At 43.5% G+C, this 24536-nt stretch overlaps 2 protein-coding genes across 2 annotated transcripts in view; one reads left to right on the top strand and one right to left on the bottom strand.

Moving 5' to 3' along the window:
* Positions 1-4508, top strand: part of prpf4bb (pre-mRNA processing factor 4Bb) — an 8951-nt gene extending 4443 nt beyond the window's left edge. Inside the window, exons 5-17 of the mRNA XM_020617510.1 lie at positions 1-49; positions 257-412; positions 576-657; positions 839-1040; positions 1823-1893; positions 2029-2119; positions 2648-2795; positions 2963-3100; positions 3192-3345; positions 3441-3555; positions 3646-3797; positions 3928-4014; positions 4206-4508. Coding sequence (XP_020473166.1) covers positions 1-49; positions 257-412; positions 576-657; positions 839-1040; positions 1823-1893; positions 2029-2119; positions 2648-2795; positions 2963-3100; positions 3192-3345; positions 3441-3555; positions 3646-3797; positions 3928-4014; positions 4206-4409 — 1649 coding nt within the window. The 3' untranslated portion in view covers positions 4410-4508. The remainder of the gene's footprint in view (positions 50-256; positions 413-575; positions 658-838; positions 1041-1822; positions 1894-2028; positions 2120-2647; positions 2796-2962; positions 3101-3191; positions 3346-3440; positions 3556-3645; positions 3798-3927; positions 4015-4205) is intronic.
* A 2480-nt stretch (positions 4509-6988) lies between these two features.
* The window catches only part of gli3 (GLI family zinc finger 3), a 94714-nt gene continuing 77166 nt past the window's right edge, over positions 6989-24536 (bottom strand). Inside the window, 10 exon segments of the mRNA XM_020617505.1 lie at positions 6989-9703; positions 9706-10888; positions 10890-10983; positions 11491-11872; positions 13023-13313; positions 13411-13575; positions 13666-13815; positions 19650-19790; positions 21351-21464; positions 22571-22790. Coding sequence (XP_020473161.1) covers positions 8702-9703; positions 9706-10888; positions 10890-10983; positions 11491-11872; positions 13023-13313; positions 13411-13575; positions 13666-13815; positions 19650-19790; positions 21351-21464; positions 22571-22790 — 3742 coding nt within the window. The 3' untranslated portion in view covers positions 6989-8701.

A 24536-nucleotide genomic window follows, 5' to 3' on the forward strand; every position in this document is an offset into this window, starting at 1 on the left:
GCTCCCGCTCTGCCCCTCGCAGACGAAGCAGGTCTCCACTACACCACAGGTGACAGCGGCTCACTTTCCACCCAACAGTCACTTCTGCCAGCTCACAGCACAAGGCTTGTACACAAAAGCAAACTTTGACCTCTGATACTCAGTCAGATATTTGTCATGCTGTGGGGTTTAGACATTTCTCTCCCAGTAATATTGTGGCAAAACCTGTTTCAGGTTGAACATTTTTTATTTTGTATCAAATTATCCCTCCTTGCAGGTCTGGGGAGAGAGACAGGTATGGCAGGCTCAGACAGTACAGGCGCTCAAATTCCCGTGATCGGGAGAGGAGAAGGCGCAGTAGAGATGAGGACAAGTTCAAGGGCAGCCTTTCAGAGGGTATGAAAGTTGACCAGGAATCTTCAGAAGAAGAAGTGTGAGTACAAGAAGACATTTGCAGTTCTTACATTGGAAAGTAACTGTGTTAATGATGGATTAAGCTTGTTCATGGCAACTGCTCTTGATGTCAAATTGTATTGATAGATTAATGGATCAGTACATGGTACATGGATGCACCAAATCCATGATTGTGTTTGCAGGGTGGAGGACTTTGATAGTGAGGAGATAGATGAAGAAGCTCTCATTGAACAGCGCCGCCAGCAACGTATGGCCATTGTCCAGGTCTGTTTACACATTATCTGAATCTTCTGTCTCTGATAGTCCAATATTGCTGGACACAACTACAAGTTAATGATCTTTGTACTGGTCTGTCTACTTAAAACCAAGTAACCTGACTAATGCACACAAATTAAATATGCTTGACATATATTCTTATGGGCGCACTATTCCTTCTGTCATATAGAAATATAAGGTTGTGAATGAGGATACCAACATGATATCGGAGCCCAACAGCCCTCAGAGCAGCACACGCAGCCGCTCCCCCTCACCTGACGACATCTTGGAGCGAGTAGCCGCAGACGTGAAGGAATATGAACGCGAGAACCTCAACACCTTCGAGGCCAACATCAAAGCCAAGCACAACCTCATCGCCCAGGAGAGAGATGGTAATGTCCTGGTCGGAATGATCATGTCTGTTGGCATACAAGGCCAACTGAATGAACTGCACCACCATGTGCACTGTGTAGTTAACGGCAAGCGTCCATGTGCAACCGGTTTCTCTAACAATATTTGTGGAGGCTTGTGGCGACTTGTGACAAGACGCAAAAATTAAGAATCTCAGTGGAAGTTGGCACACAGGTCACTTGCTGTAGTAAACACTTTTAGAGACGTGATCCTATCTAGATCAGATTCTCCGCTGGGGATCATTTTAGATGGCATCTTGGATGGTTCCTTTAAAATTCATAGGAACACATGGCAAATTTTCAGTGGTCTTAGAATGCATGCTCCTGAGTTCCATCATAATGAGTTCAGGAGAAGTCTAATTAATATGGATGGAAGCTGATCGGTAGCATTTTTGAGCTGCCTTTAAATTCATTGAACCATAAATAGGCAGTAATGTTGGTACTTCCCTGCGATTTAGAACAGTGTTACATGATGTAGACTGGTCAAAAGATACCAGTCTTTAGAAAACACAAAACTATATGAAGAGGCATGATTTGTATGAAAAATGCAGTTGTGTGATGCAGGGGTTTTAATTTTGTTTCTTTTTGTCATGTGTTCATTCAGTTGCTGGCTTGTAATCCAAAGCCTCGGCGTTTCTGCCACCTGCAGCATGTTTTGAACTCTGCAGAGTATGTGAATCAAACACGTTCCAGATATTCTGTTTTACAATGCAGCGGACAACTAGAAACACATCTTGTTGGTTTATTATTGTTCTTTATTTTAGGAACCAACCCAAAGAAGCCTTCAGCGCCTGACATGTTCACAGAATCGGATGACATGTTTGCTGCTGACTTTGTAAGTATTCTAGTATTAAACTTTGAGTGTCTGAACATCGATCCTATGTGCCTCTTCTAGTGTAAAATTTACTGGCTTGTTCTGAAGTTTCTGAACAGTATAAAATATTAAAACAGCCCCTGACCTCTTCTGCAGAGTGCCAGGATGAGAGCAGCAGGTGTAGGAAAAGACTTTAAGGAGAACCCCAACCTCAGGGACAACTGGACTGATGCTGAGGGTTACTACCGTAAGTGCTGCCTTTCTAATTCTATCTTGGATTCTGATTGTATCAGGGAAAGGCCCATGAGTTTTTTAATGCTATGGCAACATATCATTACAACAAGAGACAGACAGATCAATCAGAGGAGATCGGAAATGGACGGTTTTCAGTGTGATCAGCCTTGACAGCAACTGGCCGATCAGTCTGAGATAATCGATTCTGTGCTGGTCAGATTTAGAGGCACAACAGTCCATATCACATGTGAGGGTGCCACAGACCAAAACCATAGAATGTGCACCGAGTCGCACCTTGAGCGAGACTCTCATTTGAGTCTGTACTGGGCACGTGTTCACTCGTGCACTGGAAGCACTTGGTGTACACAGAGGAGCCTACAGAAAGACCTCGGACAAGGGGAAACTATGTCTCCAACAAGTAGTACACAATGAGTACATGAAATGTATGTATAGGTACAATGTATCCCAGCCAGTGGAACTGATGTGACATTCTTGTGTTTATTACCTATTATTCTATTTTTTTTTTTTTTTTGTTATTAAGGGGTAAACATTGGAGAGACACTGGACAAGCGTTATGATGTGTATGGCTACACTGGCCAGGGTGTGTTCAGCAATGTGATTAGAGCCAGGGACACTGCCAGGGCTGGCCAGGAGGTGGCAGTCAAGATCATCCGAAACAACGAGCTCATGTAAGTCAGACCTTTCTCATAAACTAAAGACATTTTTATATGAATGTCAACATTTCATATACAAATAAGTATAGATACCTAGAAATCTAATACTTTGAACAACTACAGTCATATGGGTGTTTAATTGGGCTTGTACTGATGGAGTATAATTGAATTTTGGTGAACAGGCAGAAAACTGGTTTGAAGGAGCTGGAATTTCTCAAGAAGCTAAACGACGCTGATCCTGATGATAAGTTCCACTGCCTTCGTCTTTTCAGGCACTTTTACCACAAGCAGCATCTTTGTCTGGTATTTGAGCCCCTCAGGTACTGATGAAGGAAACACTACTCCTTTCCTCTCATAGAGATGTTTGTAGGATTTATGCAATGGCTTCACCTGCTGTATTTTCATCTATAGTATGAATTTGCGAGAGGTGCTGAAGAAATACGGTAAAGATGTCGGGCTCCACATCAAGGCTGTGCGTTCCTACAGCCAGCAACTGTTCTTGGCCCTCAAGCTGCTCAAACGATGCAACATCCTCCATGCTGATATCAAGCCAGATAATATCTTGGTAAAATATAAATGCTTGCTCAAAAAGATAAACAGGTAACAGAAAGATGAAAATGTTCGTCTAGTCTGTAATAATGACTTTTTTGTCCTTGTAAGGTGAATGAGTCAAAGACTATTTTGAAGCTGTGTGACTTTGGTTCGGCATCTCACGTTGCTGACAATGACATCACACCATACCTGGTCAGCAGATTTTACAGAGCTCCAGAAATCAGTAAGTTATATTGTTTGTATAATCACCAGTTTAACTATTAATCAGCTGCAATAATTACTGAACTGTGCTCACAGCATCTTTCTGTCTCAGTCATAGGAAAGCCGTATGACTATGGAATTGACATGTGGTCTGTCGGCTGCACTTTATACGAGCTGTACACTGGAAAAATCCTGTTTCCTGGATCTTCCAACAATCACATGCTCAAACTAGCTATGGACCTCAAGGGCAAGATGCCCAACAAGGTAAAATTGCATCATAAAATGTCAGTTCCTTGAGTTATTTTTTCTGTTTTCTAGATAAAGTGAGACATGTTGCTGTTCCATGCCGTGATGAAGAAGTGGCTGACGTAATTATGTTCTTTTTTCATCTCAGATGATCCGCAAAGGCTTGTTCAAAGACCAGCACTTTGATCAGAATCTAAACTTCTTATATATTGAAGTAGACAAAGTGACAGAGAGGGTAAGGTGGTCCATCTCACTTCTACAGTACATTTTAACATGAGGGAAATTAACATGTCCTATGACCTTTAATGGCATGTATAAAAAAATGTTACTAGCTGAATCAGTATTTAATGCAAACGGAAAATTTGCACTAGCTGTGTCAATATGTATTCAACTTACCTTTTCTTTCATTTCTCTGTGTCCCATCAGGAAAAGGTGACAGTGATGAGCACCATCAACCCCACCAAAGACCTGCTGGCGGACATGATAGGAGGCCAACGACTGCCTGAGGACCAGAGGAAGAAGGTGATGCAGCTGAAGGACCTGCTGGATGGCACCCTGATGCTAGACCCAGCCAAACGCATCAGCATCAACCAGGCTCTGCAGCACCCCTTTATCCAGGAAAAGATCTGACACCCTTAATGCCACACACTCACAGAGCAGAGAACCAATCACTAAAACCAGCTCAGACTGGTACTCTGCAGCGAGGCAGCCAACACATGATGTTGTGGATTTTTGTTCTTCCTCTTGGGTGATTCTCATCCTTTCACTTCCTCAACATTCATTTGTTAGGGATACTGTTTTAGTGTAAATAGATCATTGAAACGGTGGCCATTCTTTATTTTACCATTTCAGATTTATCATAAATTTTCTTTCATGCAGTTAGGGACTTTTATTGCATTGCAGTGACACGTTTAAATGAGATAGAATTCCTGTAAATATTGTCTCTATTGCATTAACAATCTCAAACAGCAGGCAGGTGAGTTTTGTTGTAGTTGCAGATGTCCAAAAGAATTTTTTAAACCACACTGTGGGGCGATGCATGCTTTTGAATCTGCACCATCTGTGCTCTAGATTTCTGTGGTGCAGGCCTGTGTAAATGCTCCATATGTGCATCAGTGTCCCACATGTGAGCAACACCTCAACCCCATCCGTAACTACGTTTTCGGGCCCTTGATGTCTGAGCTGAAGGAATAGATAACTATGTACTCTTTAAGATTTTTATCTTCAAAGGAAGCAGTCACTGTTTTGTTGGACATAGTCGCTGGACATTTCCCTGTTTTACTTTCCTCTTCCCTCCAGCACTCTGGTACTGGCTCTTAAGGCTCTCACATTTAAGTGCCTCCTGTATGAGCCTAATGTGATGAAACACCAAACAATGCTGGCCTATTGAAGCCGCATGTGACCCCGCTCTCCAGTTGTTGTATATATTCCATAGTTACTGTCATTTATGTTTCTTTTTCATTAAGTGGTAAAAATAATCTTGTGATTTCAATAAAGAATAGTTGTGGAAACACTACTGAAAGAGCACCTGTCGTATGAGACAACTTTTTAGTAATAAAATGTTTCCTATTGTATACGAGAACCTCTTTCTTCCTTATATATTGGTATTGTGGAAGTGATATTGTATATCATTAGCTCATTCTTTTAAATAGTTTAAATGTTTCGCTTGGCGGAGAAACAGTCATGGGCCATGTACAGATTTCACAAGATATTTAGCGTCCAGAAACAGATTTGAACTTACCTTACATAAAATCCTTGTACCTCGTCAAGTATTGCAGGCAAAGGTCATACATCTTTGGAGAAAAATTTTCAACTGAGACAGCTGCAGCCGTAGAGCATCAAAAGTAAAAACATCTTGTATGCAGCTGTAACAGTTTACAAGCACTCTCCACTTCACAGTGGAAAATCTAACAGCAGCCTTCATTTCCTGCTCATAATTGCACCTGTGTTGAGCTTCTAAAAAGCATAATGGGAGACTCGCTTACGAAAGATTCCCATTTTACTCCATGTGGAAAGTTAGGGAATGATGCAAGATCTCTGTGCTTGCTCAGAGTGCATTAAAAGGACTTAAGAGCTGATGGGCTGTCAGCCTTAAGGGGTCTGGTAAATACATGGAATAGTGGAATAACCACTGTGATGTCAGATGTCAGGGTGAATGAGGTGGCATTCTAACACTTTCATGCTTTCATCTACAGAGGGAGAAGACTGCTTTTAATCTGAATATGTAACCAAATGAGTCTTTTGCAGCCTTGCTATCAAAGTCATGAGGAGGAAATTCATTTCTAACCACATAAATGTAATTTCTTGTGATGATCACAAGAGGGCCTCAGAAGCACTAACTAGTGAAGGAAGTTACTTATGGTGGCTGATTTTAAAACTTTTTTTAAGAGTACACTCCCACAGAAATACCTAAAGTAATACTAAAATACATATTTTTACTGTCTATGCATGTATTGTGTTATCCCAGTCATCACTCTCCAGGCTCCAACTTGTTCAGAACGCGGCTGCCTGTCTGCTGACAAACACTCGTCGGCATGCCCATATCACTCCGGTTCTGCTATCTCTTCACTGGCTGCCTGTTAAATGGAGAGTAGATTTTAAGGCTTTGCTTTATGTTTTTAAAGCCTTGCACGGCCTTGCCCCTCCGTACCTGTCTGACCTCTTGGCTAGATATGTCCCTCGCAGAACCCTGCGATCATCGGGTCACCTTGCTCTTGTCGTTCCCCCTGCACACTACAAAAAATGGGGAGGTCGTGCCTTTGCCGTGCATGGCCCTAGGCTGTGGAATTCCCTGCCTTTAGATATACGCTCGATAACTGAGCCGGCAGCGTTTAAGTCAGCGTTAAAAACGCATCTTTTCAAACAAGCTTTTAATGTTTAGCGTGTTCACTGATTTTCGTCACCTTTCATAATTTATTTCTTAACTAGTTTTAATATATTAGTGTGTGTATTGCTCCTCTGGGCCACCACGGTTAAGCCCCCGGTGGGAGAGCCGGCTGGGTGGGAGTTGGCCTAATAAAGCTGCATAACATGGTTGCTATGGATACCTAGTGAACAGTTTGCCATAATTTAAGGTGTGAATAGGCACAATAATAGTAGTTATAATCTTTCTAACATCTGTTTTGGGTTGTTAACTCAAATACAATTAAAACCAGTAAGCTTTAAAGTGGTGCATATAAAGAAGAAAAATATAATATTTCAATTTTTATTAAAACCATACAAACATTTGTAGTCAGATATAAAAGAGCAAAGCGGCTCTTCTGGCAGAGGGACAGTGCTGGGCATTTGAAGTTCCCCTCTGAGCCAGATCTGGCCTCTACCCAGGGCCTGGAAATTCCTGCTATCAAAGTCAGTTCTTTATTGGCCCCAGGATACTACCCATTTCCTCTGCTAAACCTAGAGAAAGAGTATTGTATTTACACATAAATGCACAGTAAATGGAAAACAGAAAATCAACAAAATCAAAGAAAAGAATGCATTTTGCACATCAACTTTTAGGATAGTTTACATATTAAATTTTGATGTTTTTCATAATTCACACTGGAGGTTTGGCAGTGGTCTATCGACAGGCAGATATGTATAAGGCACATACCTCAATGTACTGTATTTTCCGTCTATCAAAGGAAATGATTTCTGCTTCTTTGAAAAGAAAAACAATCAACGCACAGCTAGAAAAATGATAATGGTACCAAAGAACAATAAAACAATTTGTACCTCATTGCTCTGATGCGGAATAGAAGGTAAACTACACAATATTCTGTGCGCAGTCACATAAGACTACATAGCATTACTAACACTGTTGACAAAGTCACTGCAATACTTGATGGCAGTACACATTCAGAATTTAAGAGCTTTGAAGAGAACAATATGGATGACTTTATATAAAACAAAACGTTACTTTACAGCACTTACCATCATGAGAAGAAAGCTCATGTGGGGTGGACCGATGTTGGTCTTTAAGACAGATTAAAACCTTAAAGGACTTAGACTATCAAACATTTAGACACACTTTACCATTGAATTCTATGGGAACGCGTGTCCAAATGTTCACGTAAGCATACATACTGTAAAGCACCAAATAGGAACCATCACAGAGAAAATGTCTATTTTTAAATCAGCTCCAAACTGTGCAACCCAACATCAAATATCAGATTATCACAAACAGAATATAAAAACACATATACATTTGTGAGTACCTTATCAGACTATATCAATCCATTTAAATATCAAGTAGACGACTATCTATGGTGCCATGAAGAATGTCTTGTCCATTTTTTGGACTCGATACCATTTAACAAAAACATCATTTGATAAAGTTGGCAGAAGCACGGAAACATTTACAGATTCACAAAGTAACATACAAACAAAATGACAACAAACGTAAATGTATCACTTATTCAAAACTATGATATATAAAGCCATCATCAAGGCGTGTTAGATTAGTGACTCACCTGCTAGAACAAGAATGGGTTTGGCATCTTTGTGCCTGTGGAATCAGAATGGTAGGTACTTGGCACATGGGCTAGTCTATGTACTTATATAGACAGTGTGTGTAATGTTTTAATTTGCATGCAGTTTTACCAACTGTGTGTACAGCAAAAACAGTGACACTACACAGAATACTGTTTCAACCAAGTGACATTTTGCACAGTATCACATTGCAATTAAAAAGTGAAGAGCTTCCAAAATAGCCTTCACTCCAGGAAAGGAATATAACTATTTATCTACACTTAATTTTAATACATCAAACTTCTGTGTGGGATGACATCTCTGCCAAATAAATGGGTTTTCCAACTGACTGTTCCAGAACATTCATACATAATAAAGTTCTCATAATTGCCGCTTTTATCTTAATCTTCACATACACCAGAGTTTTTCTCTTCCTTTTTTCTGATGGAGGAGAAAGCAGAGAGAAAGAGCAGCTACTGCATGATAGCCAAGAACTTGCTCTCCTCAGCAAGGGTGGTGAGGAGAGAGCTCATGTCTCCAATAGCCATGTTGTTAAGACCAGGGGCCACACTGTGGAAGCTTGCAGATGCTCGAGGAGTGGTCAAGCGTGATGAGGTCCTGGACAGACCCTGGAAGATTGTGGGGCTCAACACCCCTGAGACCAGGCTACCTTGGTCATAGCAATCCTCGAGCATAGCACCAAAGTCCATACTTACCCTTTGATCAAATACACCGGTCACATTGCATTCCACTGTGCTAGTTACCTGGTCTGTACCAGGAGACAGAAGAGCATCCAAATTCTCATTATCACCACCTTGTCCAACAGACTCAGCCATTGAGTCCAGCAAACCCTGGTCCTCCACAACAGGGAACGTGGTGGCTTTATGATCTGCTGGTTCATAAGAGAGGCAGTCACCAAAGTCCTGCTCTAAATATTCATGGTCTGGGGCCTCCAGTTTCAGGCCCGATACCTGATGTGCAAGGGAACATTGGTCCCCGTTCTTCTGCAGCTGTTGCTGCTGGTTAAGATTAGGCTCACTGGCATGCTTGGGACTGAGGTACTGCTGGGTCCTGACCAAGTTCCTGTAACTGTTAATTGGTGGGCAAGGGGGATAGACCTGTTGATTTTGATGAAGTGCGGTTCCCTGGGAGTGGGTGGGGAGGTTGTCCATGGAGGCCATGCTAAGCATTAGGTTGTTCCCAACCTGGCAAGTGATGCTACTGTTGTGGTTCTGTTGGAAAAGGCTCTGTTTTTGAGGTCCATTGGAGTCCTGCTGTCTGAAGCCCTGCAGAAGAGGCCCACTGATGATCTGTGAGAGATTAGAATTGCCAAAGGTGTTTGCAGAGTTATGGTAAGTGCCTCTCATCTCCATGCAGGATTTAGGTGATGTCTCTAGTTTCACAGCAGGGTGGACACAGGTAGCACTTTGAGGCTGATTAGCTTGAGTACTGCTGGTAGGGAAATCAAGTGGCCCCCCCCCATGTTCCCAACCCTGCCAAAAGGAACAGACATACGACCATGTTCTGTGCCTGACCACCTCTCACACTGTGTCTGGTGGTTTTGTACCCTCTGAGGAGATGTGTCAGCACTCCCAGAGCTCACTTCATTCCACTGGATGGGAAGCTTACTAGGGCTCTTCCTCTCTCCTATCTGCTGCAGCTGGAGACTGTGGGACCCAGGGAAGGCCATATTCAGCCCAGATGTCTGGGCCTGTTCCATCTCCTCCATTGATGGTTGGGAGGGGTCTTTTTGGCTAAAAGGTATTTGGTCCTCGTTGAGCAGGCAGGGACCACCATCCACTTGAACCTGGGAGTGGAGATACTGAACCAAGTCATCTGGTAGCATGTTCTCATCTCCAAGCAGCAGGCCAGCATCCCCATCTTCCTCTATGGCTGCATGTTCTGTGATGCTAGGATTGTACTGCAAGTGCTGCAGGTGTCCCTGCAGGTTTCCTTCTGAGTGTGTGTAGTTCTGTATGCTAAAGCTGCGAATGTCAGGTGACAAATGATGAGACAGAGGTGGAAGAGGGTGAAGGTTGTTAAGGCTGCTGAAGCGTTGGACCTGGGGCAAACTGCAAGTGTCAGGAGCATGCATCCGCACTGGGTCACTGGCCCTACGACTCCCATTTTGTGGTCCCTCACCAGGGTAGAGGACCCTTCGTCTGCAAACTGCATGTCCCATATGCCCATTGGTGTACCTGCTGGTGCCATCATTGCAATGATGTGCCCTGACTAAAGGTGGTAAACAATGGTCACTATTACCCTCATCCATCATGGCTATACGAGTCTTCAAAATCATGCGCTCCATGTTGGGTAGAGGCGTTGGAGGTGGTCCTCCAGTTGCTGCTGCATACTTGGCTTTAAGGTGGTAGTGCTGTGCTGGGGTTAAATTGAGCATCCCTCGTGACCCCCCTCCTGCTCCAATGCCTACTCCAACACCTCCATAGCCTCCACCTGAGAGTATCCCTCCACCCCCTCCTCCTGTCCCACCTCCATAATGGCTAGCCTCACTTGAACGCCGGGAAGCATCAGTGGAGATGGGGTCATATGAGTCGGTGGAGCTAAGGTTGTGGAGGTGGCGATGATGGGCAGCCGCCAATGTACCCTCATTCTGAGAAGCCTGGCTGGAGCGTCGGCTGGGGGAGCAGGGGGGGGAGGCGGAGCAAATTGAGCACTGTTAGGTCTGTGTTGCCCAACTCAGCATGAGCCGGTGGCTGAGGAGCAGGCGGCCCAAAATGCCTGCCCAGAAAGGATCCTGGGGAGAAACAGACAACACAAAGAGAGAGAGAAAAAGGAAATTATGTGGCGAAAGGGAGATTAAAAACAAATGTTAGGTGAAAGTGTGGAGAGATCCGTGAAACAGATGTTACCAGAGACAACTGGCAGCATTTGGCCATGAAACATTGTTACATGCTATTCTCTCTGATATGATACACACCTTGATGTGGTATTAATGCCATTTTCCAGCAGAACAGAACATTTTAAGCCTTTCTTTTTCCTGAATGTTTCAGCCAAAATGGGCAAGATGGAATTCAGGATCATTCATTTCCCAAAGTGTGACTTGTACACACATTTGGGGTGACGTGTAAATTCTGTGAGCAGGTGCTGTTTAGCTCAGCCCATGAGTTCTCTGTGTCCCCATGCTGAATTTGTGAGGGTTATGGACTTTAGTAAAAGATTTTAAGAGTACTGGGGAAAAGACTGTCATACCCGGTGATTTTCAAACAAAATGAAACTTAAACGTTTAAAAAGATGACCTTACCCTTCCCCAGGATGTTGGGTAGTGTGGAACCTTTCGGGGGTGGTGTAGGGGACAGGGGCCCCAGCCTGGGCAGTGCTTCATTCACCTGCTTCAGCCTCTCCATCTTGACATGCTCCATCCAGCGCAGGGGGCGGCCAACACTACGCCTCGCCTGCAGGGTCAGCATGGTCGCACTTGCTGTGGAGACTGTGGAGTCCATGATGGGTGCTGGGTCACCCTCACACTCCTCCTCCACCTCCCCTTCATTTTCCTCTTTCTCCTCATCCTCCTCCAGCCCCTCCCCCGGCGAGCGTCCAGCACTCACAGCAAGCTGGACTCCACTGCTGATGGGGGACTGGTCACTGCTGCATGTAGACTGACCGCCAGGGCTTGGCTGAGACGTCTGACAGACAGACAGACCAAGAAAGAAACACAAGACGGGCAGAAGATTTGGGGAAGAGAGGAGAGGAAGAAATAAAAGCAGACAATTATGACGCTTATTGCAGGTAACACAAGGGATGGTGTGCATACGTGTCACATCACAATGACAATGTAATGCTTTGAAGGATGTATTCCCTCATTAGACTGATAATTCTTCATAGGAAAGACTATTATGAAAGATAATCTTATTTATGTGTTCATTTTATCATCTTGTGTGATCATTGTAGTTTGTGCTGGTTGCTCAAACCACAAAACCAGCTGCAACCTTTATTCTTCTATAAAAAAAAGAAGTGTTAGACGGTTTTCTACATTACTGGGGCCCAGATAATTCCTCCCTTTTGATCCTGTGTGGATGTAAAAACACTTCAAAGGAGAAAATCATGATTGTATTCAGAGGATGGGATAAAAGGTAGTGCCTAATTAGGTTGTTTACTGAATTTAGGAACCATGTTGCACCGAGGAATAATAAAATCGCTCTTTTGGCATCAAGTGTCAACACTGTTTAGAGCCTGTTTACTATTGAATGAATCTGGCTGCACAGTGGAGGCCTGTGCACTCTCAGAAATACTTTCCATGCCTTTGCGGTTCTGCCCCAAGTCAAAAGCATTGCTCACAGAAATGCATCTCTTTTAGTAATAAGTAAAGTTCTCAACAGATGGATGATCTTTGGACGACTGTGGGGGATGAGAGACTCCTACAATGAAAACAAATCTGGCATGTTTTTGGTGGAAGTGTCAAGCAGCTGTGACAGGATGCAAAATGTCCAACAGACAAAACAATGACCAAGAAAACGAATGAGTAGGAAAATAGACTTTAGAAATGCAAAGTGAAGCGACACCCATCTCACCTGATTACCCACTGTCCTTAGAAAGATAAGGAGACAATTGCCGAAGCATTGGACAGAAGAAAACATTTACTCATTAAAAAGTTTTAATGTTATACTATATGGGCAAGCCCCAATTTTGTGTTAAATCACACACAAACCAAAAATCTCTGTATTCAAATTATTATGGGAAAATAAAGGTTTGGGTATAAAGTACTCAAAAAGACTCAACAGAACCTAAATACTGTTGAAGGTGTAAATGGATGTAAAACCCAAAATTAAGTCTTACCATGGGCTTCTCTGTCTTGATGGACTTGACCTGCAGACATTCATCTTGCTTTGAGGTAGCATGATTGTACTCCCTTTGGTCTGTGTACCCACCCAGGGGCAGTTGCCCTGGCGAGCGGCCCTGGCTGTTGCCCCCAGGTTCCCGGGACTGGGGCGGAGGACGTGGGTAATCTCCACGCTGTTTTTTTGTGACATGCGCCTCTGGCCCATGCACTGTCTTCACATGCTTGCGTAAAGAGCTGGGGTCTGTGTAACGCTTGGTGCAGCCTGGGATTTTACACACATACGGTTTCTAAAAAAAAAAGAAACAGTGTGAAGTATGTTGCTTGCAAACCCCATATTCAAGCAGCAAAGACAAGGATTATAACTTATTTTTGTTAGTGCAGTACCTCATTTGAGTGTGTGCGATTCTGATGTTTAGCCCGATCTGAGGCATTCGAAAAGGCCTTGTTGCAGCCTTCATGCTCACACACATAAGGTTTCTCTCCGGTGTGGGAACGTAAATGAGTCTTAAGGTTTTCTAGACGAGAGTAGGCCTTGGTACAGCCTTCAAACTGCGGGAAGAGAGAGAAGAGGAAGTGGACATCAGTCAAACTGTGTAAATCTTGCATTAGCAGTTTAAATGAAAGCAGGAGTATCCTTACTGTGCACTTGTGTGGTTTTTCCCCAGTATGCCTCCGCATGTGGACCACCAGCATGTATTGTGCCTTGAAGGGCTTCTGCTCTCGAGAGCATTCCTCCCACCGACACACGAACTCCTTCTTCTCCCCATGGATGTGGTCATTGTTGATGTGCTAGGAAAAAACAAAGCATTTTCTTCTTATTATTATATGTTCCTCTTGTATCTGTACATGAGAGTGACGTTAAGACTAAGAGCAGTGCTTTTTGCTTTGATCTAATTGATCAAATTGATGGAATCTTTGCTCAGCAGCATGAGAGCCAGAATTACCATTCCCTTTTCTCATTTCATTTCTTGCATCTCATTTTTCTTAACTCCTTCACGCCTTCCTTTTTGCCCTCACTCCAGTTAAATGTTCAAAGGATGGCAAAAAAGGCAGACTTGTGAGTCTCGATGTCCAATCTGAACAGGATTTTCAAATAAAACCCTGTCACTTCACATCACATTGGGCCCTCGCCCCTCCATGACAAGTGCTGACAGTTCTGCTGCCGTGGCAACTTCCAATCTGAGGCTCAGAAAAAAGGGAAGGTGGGAGGGATGTGAGGAGACAGGGTGAGAAATCAAAAGTTCAGTCAAGGCATCTAAAATGCAAGGGCTTTACAACTCCAGCCAACCATTATATCTGTGAACACCACCTTTCTCTTGCTCCCTCCCCTTCTCTCCTCGTTTTCTCCATCTTTTTTTATCTTTTCTCACTGTCTCGTGAAATGGAGTAAGCGATGGGTGTTACAGAGGGATGAAGGAGGTCCGGAGAAGGAAAATACATGCAGACGTGGACCCTTGGGGATGAAGTCAACATCTGGCTCTCTTTCATATCCAGCCCTGGGTGATGGTCTCTGAAGTGCCTTTTCAAGAGCAATTTAAACCCAGGGAGACAGACACCATATTCTGACCAAAAGCAGAAGTGTGTTTTTACCTCAGGGGTGAATGATAAATAGAGATGCAACTTTGAATGCTCTTAAATGTTTGAGGCCTTCGTTAGAGACTTGCTTGCAAGACTGTTGAGCGATAAAATATGCAGGACCAAAGTAAATACAGTATCCAGGTTCAGTTCCCCTCCAGGTATGACACTGCTCTGATAATTGAATTTTGTACCTGCTTAGTGCCCAGGTCATGACCCCATAATTAAGGAGAGGGAAACTACCCCTACTTTTAGCCTTTCTTCAAGTCACTTCCGCGAGTCTCTGCTACTAGCTATAAAACCGTTGCACTCACTTCCTGGTAATACCAAAGGAGCAGTATCGACAAATGAGTCAGCACAGTAACAGCAGGGTGTGACAGCAAAAGCAAAGAGTAAAACTGACACTAATATATCCACAAAGGACCTCCATTATTCTCATCTGACATTTTTTAATTTTAAAGTGACAAAACAAGACTAATTCCAGGGAAAATGACTGGGGACTGGATGGCCACAGACATTAGTGAAGTTTCCCCGGGATTGATCTCCTCCCCACCTCGGTCAGAGCCTCAGAAAACCTGACTCGTCTTCTCTTTTTCTTCCTCTCTGTGAGGGAATCACTGTGACAAGAGATCGTTCTGTTGTGAGCAGCGTTCAATATCCCCTGGCTGAGAGCAATGGGAGAGCGCCGTGGTGTTGGATCACGCGGGCGGCTGGCACAACAAAAGCGCATGCACGCACTCACACACAAATGGATACACACTCACGCCCTGTTCCTACAAATGAACAAGGTCGCTGACGGGTGTGATGCATGAGCCTCTGAGCTGACAGAGAGGGGGACAGACAGCATGGGGAGAGGGGGCGCTGAGAAACCTAATAGCATGATCTAATGGCAATTCTTATTGAATCAATAATCTCCATGCTGAGCAGACAGGCCCCGTTGGCCAGCTAAATCGACAAACAGGTGCTGATAGCGCCAGCACGGCAGGTTATTCATCTTCCCCCTGCCAGCTTATCGGCCAACAACTGTAAAAACGCCACCAAGATGGATTTAGGAGGGAGTCGCGCGACAGGGAGCGCCAGGGACGTGGACACAAGGGACACTGAAGCCGTCTGTGACGTATGAGAGGTGCACACGCATACACACAAATACAGACACTTCTCTTTTCTTGGTCCAGACCTGTGCTGCTCAGGTGTATGGCAAAACACCCATAAACATAAATAGAAGTACAACACAAACAATTTTATGCTTAAATCATTGTTTTTATGTTTTCTAAAATATAAAAGCTTCTATGCCAATGCTCTAACCCAGACATCTCTACACACATTACAGCAAAACACAAAATCTTATCTTTTTTTTTTTTTTATTTCCAAGCACTTTACTATCCATCTCCATGCCTCCTTATCAAACTCTCTCTGGGACATAGCCCTCATGCATTAGAATGCAAGCGTGCATGAAAAGAGGGCCTGTTTACAAGGCTATTTCACTAAGCGGTGGGACCCGCAACACAGTTTAGCTTTATCAAACGCCGCCTAATAAATCATATACTCTTTTGTGATGTCAGCTGCTGAAGTGCTTTGTGTAAAGAGGAAAAACAACATGAACAAGGCAAAAAGGGAGGGAGGGAGGGGGGGAAAGGGGAAAGATTGAGTGAGTGAGGAAAGGAGGGAGGATGAGAGTGAGTGAGCGAGCAGGGGGCAGGGAGCTAGAATTGGCATGTGTAATTCAGCACAGTCTTTTCATCTTAGAGTAAAATACTCTAGACAGATAAGGGCCCTAATCCTTCTCCTGATCAAAAAAAATCTGCATTTTACCAATTAAAGGCCTGTGCCAGAAGCCAGAGAGGGGGGCTGCCTTCAGACGGCGCCCACATTTATCTCCCTTTAACACAGAGGAGGCGCACAGCAACTGCCTCAACCAGCTAGCTCCCCATCCAAAAACAAGGACACCATAGCGCCACCTATGCAGCCGGCCTGGAACAGAACGGTAGTCCGTGGAGGGTGGAAGATGCCTGATGAGCTGTGAGAACTCACACATACAGACCACCAACACACACACCACACAAAGTCTTCAATATGCTGGAATAACAGTTACTTACAGGGCAACACTGACTAGACAGAACCTGAATTCTCCACATCACAAGGCGGAGAACATTCAGCCGTTGTAGTGTACAAGCACACAAAAATCACACAATCATGTCGTAAAGGCAGTCAAAGACCATCCCTAAGATGAATAATCTTTTAATGGATAGTCACAGGAAAGTCCTTTTTTACAAACAAGCTGAAAAATAAACTGTTAATACATCTAGCAAATCTTGGTGATGAAAAAGCAATATGCTTTATTCTACTTCAAATTCGATTAACCTTCATAACACCAGAGAAGATGATCCAACGTCTCTACTGCCACTTTTTACTAAGAATAAGCGTTTCCATGTAGTGGAAAATGTAGCTTACATTAATTGTTTCTTCATGTGAATATGCAGTTTTCTTATAGATTTCTCCATGGTGAACTGTCAGCAAAAGATTAATGAGAAAATAATAAAAAGATTTTTGAGCAAGGCCATATTAGGAAGTTATGGGAATGTGGAGCTGGCATCTCCAGAGACAAACCCGAGGGAAGAAAAAGTCCACTTCAAGAGAGACATTAAAGAAGCCACCAGGCCTTATCTTTAGAAGTACTCCCTCCGAGGGGAAAGAGGGGAGGGAGAGAAAATGAAAGAGAAAAATAGAGAGGGAGAGACTTATGCACAAAAATGGGTACGCTAAAGAAAGTGGAGAGAGGTATAGAGAGTTGAAATAATAATAAATGAAATAAATACAGCAAACTGAAATTGACACCCGCCTCGCTTTTGCTGACTGGGTAGGCCAGATAAGTGAGCTAAATTGCGTAGATTTGATGTTTATCTTATCGGCTGCACCAAGAGCGCTTAAATGCAGATGATGAAGGAACACCGTGGCGTGTCATGGTGAGAGCATGTTTGAGAGTGTAAAAATATACATCAAGAGTGCACCAGGAGCGCTTTTGAACAAGGTGGAAAGCGATGAGGGTGGTGTGAAAATTAGGCCAACCACAAAGAAAAAGAATATTTGAATCAGTGCAGCCATTACTTTTAATACTTCAAAAAGCCACTTATTTCAGGACAGATTGTCAACACTGAGGACGAACTGTTGAAAGGCTACCACCTACCATTGCTGAATATAAACTTGGTACAAAAGCTAGTGGTTCAGTTTGTTAGCACTGAAGAGAGAGTATTTTTCCCAATGCATTTTTCCCTCAAAGCCATTTCAGAAGAAGTACAGGGGGAAGGAATGCTCCGTCGTTTGGCTATATGGAACCCCCCACCCCCACCCCAAAACTCCTCCCAGTGTGTGATGAGAGCCACTGTGGTCCAAATACTGTACTTATCCCTTTACTGAGGGGGGTGCAGAGAGATAAGAGCATTTTCCCCTTCACTCTGCTGAATTAGAGGGCAGGGATTCTGTTTGCGAATACTTTTATTGGCATCACTGTGCGCTGCTGCATGTGCATAGAAGGTGAGAAACAAAATGCAATATCTGAAAGTCAAATGCCAAAAACAATTTCAAGACAGAACAATGGAAAACTAATAAGGATTCTGTTGGTGTCTGTCTACAAGGATAATACGTGCAGCTTGGCAAGTTTAGGTTGGATATGTGGAGGAATGAGAGGACGCTGCTTTGTTCAGATGGCCACCTGGTATGACTACAGTAGAGGGAAGGTGTCAGCAAGCCTTCCCTCTATTAAGAAGGCATCCTCCCCTCCTCACTTAGCACCTGAACTCATCCTGCTCCCTGAAACGGGCAAGAAGTTGTCAAGATCTTCAACCTTTGAGCTGAGCCCTTCAAACACGGGAGGCAGTCCATTCTGCGCTGAGGATATCAATTATAGATAGGGGTTACCACCGCAGCGGAGGATTGCAATGTCAAGGCAACAAATAGACAGCTGTGGAGAGCTGAGGATCTTTCTATCAGATGTGTGGTGATGTGGGGTTCACATGTGTGAGTGTGCATGTGTACACTCCACCATCCCTTGTTCACAGCACCAGTGGTGTATTTTCACCACTTCCCCAACTTCGGTCTGCTCCCTCTACAAAATTCACAGGCCGTGAGAGAGCAGCAGAGCTAATAGTGTAAGTAGCCAGAGCGGGGGTGACACAGCCATAATGTCATTAATATTTAGCTGAACAGTGACCCCTCGGGCGCAATGCGATGAAAGCCATCCATCACCCGGGCTGTGTGAGAGTTCTGATAACAGACAGGAGGAGGCCTGGTCCAGTGGAGTACACTAAGCCGACTTCCTCACTCTGGGAAGCTTAACCCACCGAATCAGTTAGCACTAGAGATGTGCTCTCCAGCTTTGCAGCCATTACCACTGTCCCTGGATCCAATCAGGAATCCAGCAGCAGTATCAGTCAATGGCTGCAGCTCTGATTCCACTGTAAACTACTTCTGCACAGACACGCAGGCAGGGGAGGCACTTAGAACAGAACAGCTGCAGTTGATGCTGTTGGGATCGACTGAGGAGGCTCTCAGAGAATACAAATGAAAAGACATTGTAGTTTTCGTGTGTCTTTTCCAAGCTGCAACAAGACACTGTTTATTGTAAGACTCTACTCATCTTACGGTCGACGTGCAGTTGCATCCCCCTGTGTCTCTACAAGAAATAAGGGGTCAGGTGTGAACACTTCCCTGCACTGGAAGGGCTGGTTCAGAGACTCAACAAAATGAAATGGTTTGCCTTCTTGTCGCTCTCTCTGAATGGTTCAAACTCTTAAAAATGAACATCCTCCACACATTTTACTAACAGACCATTACAGGATATATCTGGATTTTGAAACTTCTCAGTTGCTGTCTGGAGCTGCCAATATTCTAAAATACTTGGCGCAGCTTTACATACACAATCAAATGGTCTCTGCTTGAGCTCAACTTAAAATAAGCAGCTTGTGTTACAGTTTTTTGAATTTAACTCTGTGTATGTGTGTGTGTGTGTGTGTGTGTGTGTGTGTGTGTGTGTGTGTGTGTGTGTGACTCACCTGTACAAGCTGCTCCTGTGTGTCAAACTCACGGCAGCAGTTCTCCCAGTGGCAGTTTGTCTCATAAACCACCTCTGGCTCCTGTTTGCTTTCATCTTTGTCGCCTTCTTCCTTCACCAGGGTCATTCCATCAGGATGGTCCTAAAAAGTAAAAAGGTTCCAGTACAGCATGCAAAAAACAAGCAATGTCATGAAAATAATGTAAATAAATGAAACAAAACCAAGGCTGTAAGAGCTAAAGTGACTTCCTTCCTCTCCCCAGCATCAGTCCATCCAAATCTGTCATAAGTCATTTTTTGCCAGGCGGCTGGTTTACATGAACGGTGCAGCCAGAAGAGAACCTGCCCTTGTTTGACTGCATGGGAGAAAAGTCTGCAGAACAGAAATGTAGTGCTGAAAGTCCCACTCTGTATTTGGAGGTCATTATACAACAGGTCCAGGGCGGGTATTTGAGGAATCTAACCCCCTTTTCCTGCTATAGGTTGCTCTATTAGCCCAGACATATTTCACTGTCACAGTTAGGTCACTGAGTCGAGCAGAGAGTCGGTGCGGGCTAATACAGGAGAGCCTGCAGCTCCCACCACACGCCTGAGACTACATTTGCAGCTGAAAATCGACTCTAATAAGGCCGGTTACCAGCTGTTATATGGACTTCAATTTCTAGCAATGCTGCAAAAATCTACAGTTAAAAACAGACTGATGAGTTTCAGGATTACCTGCCAAGGCAAGTTTATTTATATAGCACATTTTCATACACAAAGGCACCTCAAAGTGCTTCAGTGGTTTTGAGGTATCTGTACTTTACTTGAGTATTTTCATTTTCTGCTACTGCATACTTTAGAGGCAATTATTGTACTTTTTACCCCACTACAATTATTTGATAGCGTTAGTTACTTTTCACAATCAGATTAACTAAATAAAAATACAATCATCTGACTTTGTTTATCCCTGGATGGAAATTCTCAAAATATCCAGCAGTAATTATAAGCATATGAAGTATTTAAAATGAGCTACATCTTTTCTAAGTACAGCATTAAATGTGATGTTCACGATAATGCATCAGTAATTATAATCCACAATATGACCTACATTAATAATAAAATGTGCTATTTTGCATTATGAGCACTTTTACTTATGGTTCTTTGGGTATATTTTGATGCCAGTGTGTTTGTACTTTTACTTAAGCATCTTTTTTAATGCAGGACTTTTATTTGTATTTGTTAGAGTATTTTAAACACTGTGGTAGTGCTACGTTTAGTTAAGTAAACAATTTGACTACTTCTTTCATCACTGCTTAACACAATCCACACAAATACAGTAGATAAAACATTAAAATGCAAATTAAAAGCAACAATTACATGACAGCACAAAGTAGCAAGTGTAGATACCTAGTACTTTTAGGTCAGCTGTGGCAGACTGTGGATTCTCACTGTTTTCATTAAACTTTGCACCCTGTCGACGGGTGTACTTTCTTCTGGAAATCTGAAACACCAGTGTCTGTGCAGTTTTAAACGGTCCCAAAAACCTTTACCACAGCTGTGAATACTCGCTCTTCTCTGCTGAGGCCATACTGCAACCAATTTGCAATATGATACTATTTGCCATAATGAAGACAGTTTTCCCTGATAACTGAAAAATGTCTATGTTGCCAGGAACTGAAAATACATTTTGATAGTGCTGATGAATGTAGACAGTCCTCACCTGTACGCTTACTGCGCCTGGGCTCGGCAACTCCTCCTCCGGTTTCATTTTCGACCGTTTGTGGTGCATGGGGTCTCCTGTGCTGCTCACAGCAGATTCACTCGTTGGTTTGGTCTGAGGAAACAGAAAATAACAACTTAGTGGATAGATTTGATCGCTTTCTGCTTTCAGTTGCATCATGCTGACTATATTTTTCTTTTTATCGCTGATATTTCTTATTTGATTCTGTTATTAAAAATGCATGTGATGCTTACAAATCAACCGATCATTTAATCAAATCAGACAAAAACAATTGTGGTTGGACCATAATGTTTCTCTCGTCATCTATCCCAGGCAAAAGCTTTAAATGTGCTAATGAAAAGCTATGCAATTCAGTGTATCACATTTGCTAATGAGTGCAATTAAGACAAACTCATGAACCAATTCAGTAAACCATTCACTGAACCAATGGATGACCTGATTTTGGCCCTGGTTTAAATTTGCCCTTGGGGGAAAGTCTTACATACCGAACTTGCCGGAGTAAAATAATTAACAATTTGATGTTAATCTTCTGAAAAATAGTTTTTTTTTTTTGATTTTCTGTTCTTCATGAACATGCTTACTTTCATAATGTTTATAGTTTTTCACCCTTAGAATTGTTGTGATCCTGTCAGTCTCTGCAGCATGTCGCACATTTGCCCCACTATCTTTGCTAAAAGATGGGAGGTTCAGCTGTGGCCCCAAAGCAATATTCTCTTTATTCAGGAGGAGGAAAAGGCAATTTTGTTGTGCACACTTTGAATGTGGTCTCACTCACAATAACACAAAAAATCAAGTGATGAGAAACAGCAGGGAAGACTGGTAATAAATACTGAATGTTTACTTCAAATGCGGGGCCCGCACATACAGTAAGGGTTGAGGAAGGAGAGAAAAAGTCCCTTTGGATCCATCCATCCATGTCAATATTCCGTCTCTATATCCTTGTTCCCTCTCTAGTGATTAATGGAGTCAGCAGTGGGATTCTATGCTAACAAGCCCCTTGTTGTTTGCTGCAGGCACGTTCTGGGTCTAAAAACAAGACAACACAAGTAGGAGGAAAGTCCCAGGAGAGGAGTTTGTGGAGGGGGATCCTGCCTGTGCCATGTTAGCTCACTGCATTTCGCCAAGATGTGGCTGGCATGCAACTGCGCTATCTATTACCTGTGATGATGAATCGCACAGGCGCCTGCCTCTGCTCTCACCTGCGAGGAGTCGTTGGAGACAGTTGAGCGCTCAGTGGTGCTGAGCCCAGAGGGGGGGATGTTGGGTATGGGTCTCTGGGTGGCAAAGGCCGGCGTTGGGTGAATGAGGGGCGGGCTGTGGCCAAAGGCGGAGCCCATGATGCCTGGTTGACGACCAATCAGCTGCTGGTGCACATGCAAAGCCACTGGGGTGGGAGGGTAGGCGAAGCTTAATGCTGGGCTGGTGCAGAGCAGAAGGGAAAGGTTAGTTACACTGGGTAAAATTATCCTAAAACTAAAGTTCACTATCAGTTACAAAGGCAATGAGGCAAAACAGGGGAATAACAATGAACAAATGGATTGTTCTGGATAGCTCCTCATCCCCGAGGACAATCTGACAGGAGCTGCTGTGGTAATGCTGGAACCACGAAGCTGCCGGCGAATGAATGTTCAGCTTGTTAACACAGTGAATTATCATGGTGGTGGTGTGCATAAGGCTGTATGTCATTCTTCCAGTGGGCAAAAGATAGAGATGATAAACAATCTGGAGTGTGTTGTACAGCCTTATAAATCAGGCAGAGGAATGTTCCTATTCCTGTAACAGAAGTAGGAGTTTATTTACTATCAACCTGAGTCAACTTTTTTATCCTAAAAAAAAAAAAATCCCACAAGCTTCCTCTGGGCTGTGTATAACCACAGGTGAACCACCAGACAAACACAGATCTGTGTGGCTCGACAGCAGCGGCCTCCATTCATTCTCAGCTCTGGCGCTTCGCTCTCACTGTGACCATATGTCTGCTGACCTTATTACCAGCCCACTGGAAATCAATGGGCCGAGACATATTTGGGGGCCCATCTGCTTGTCATATCACTCATCAGCCTGTTGGCTCTGGCTATTTGGGCCCTGTCACAAGGACAGTGGCTGATTGCGCAGGGTGATTGATCAGGCTCTTTTTACAGATCGCTGATCAATAGCTATGGGTGGGGCAATGGATCTTTCCTGTTCCCTTCTCTCTTCTTTTATTTTGCTTCCTTTGATCGCCTCCTGTACTGGGGCGTGATGTATGTGATGTTTCCATGAGGTGTGCTGGATGACTGACACAAGCCGCCGGGGAGGCAGGCTGACTCGGCTGGCTGGGAGATCATCACCCACATGAGGGGTTGACACGTACAACACCCACACATACACTGCACAGTTCTTTACCTTTTTTCTGACAGAATATTCAGTTCTTATCCAGAATGCAATGTGACTACACCATGGTGATATTACAGTGGCGTATACTGTATTAAAATTACCAATCAACGCTTTTTGAAAATGTTTACAACATCACTCCCCAGAGGAGGATCCTGTTGTTTAATGAGCTGTTGGTCCCTGAATGACCACCTTGAAAGAAACAGTCAGTCAAAGCTCCTGAAAGATATCCACATGGGATAGGTGTGTTAAAAGCACTTCGATGAAACAGGGGACTCGAAATCAAAGCAACATAGGCTGAAACATCCACTTCCTATTATGGCCCCAGCTCCAGAAACACTACTGTGTAAATGTAACTTCATAGCCTTTTTCATTAGATTCATTCTTTTTTTCTTTTTTTCCATGAACAAAACAAGAACATATATAAGGCTCTGGGAGTATAACCACACATTTTTTCATTCATACCTTCCAGCATATATGCATATATAATATATGTCAAATCAAATCAAATCAAATCAAATTTTATTTGTATAGCGCCAAATCACAACAAAGGTCATCTCAGGACACTTTACAAAGTAAGGTCTAGACCTTACTGTTATCAATATTATTACATAGGGAAAACCCAACAAATCCCCCTTGAGCAAGCACTTGGCGACAGTGGGGAGGAAAAACTCCCTTTAACGGAAGAAACCTCCGACAGACCCCGGCTCTTGGTGGGCGGCCTTCTGCCTCGACCGGTTGGGGTGAGTGGATAGAGGAGAGACAAAAGAAGAAAAGCAACAAGACACAACAATC

This window comes from Monopterus albus, unplaced genomic scaffold (assembly GCF_001952655.1).
Source record: "Monopterus albus unplaced genomic scaffold, M_albus_1.0 scaffold190.1, whole genome shotgun sequence".
Taxonomy (NCBI): domain Eukaryota; kingdom Metazoa; phylum Chordata; class Actinopteri; order Synbranchiformes; family Synbranchidae; genus Monopterus; species Monopterus albus.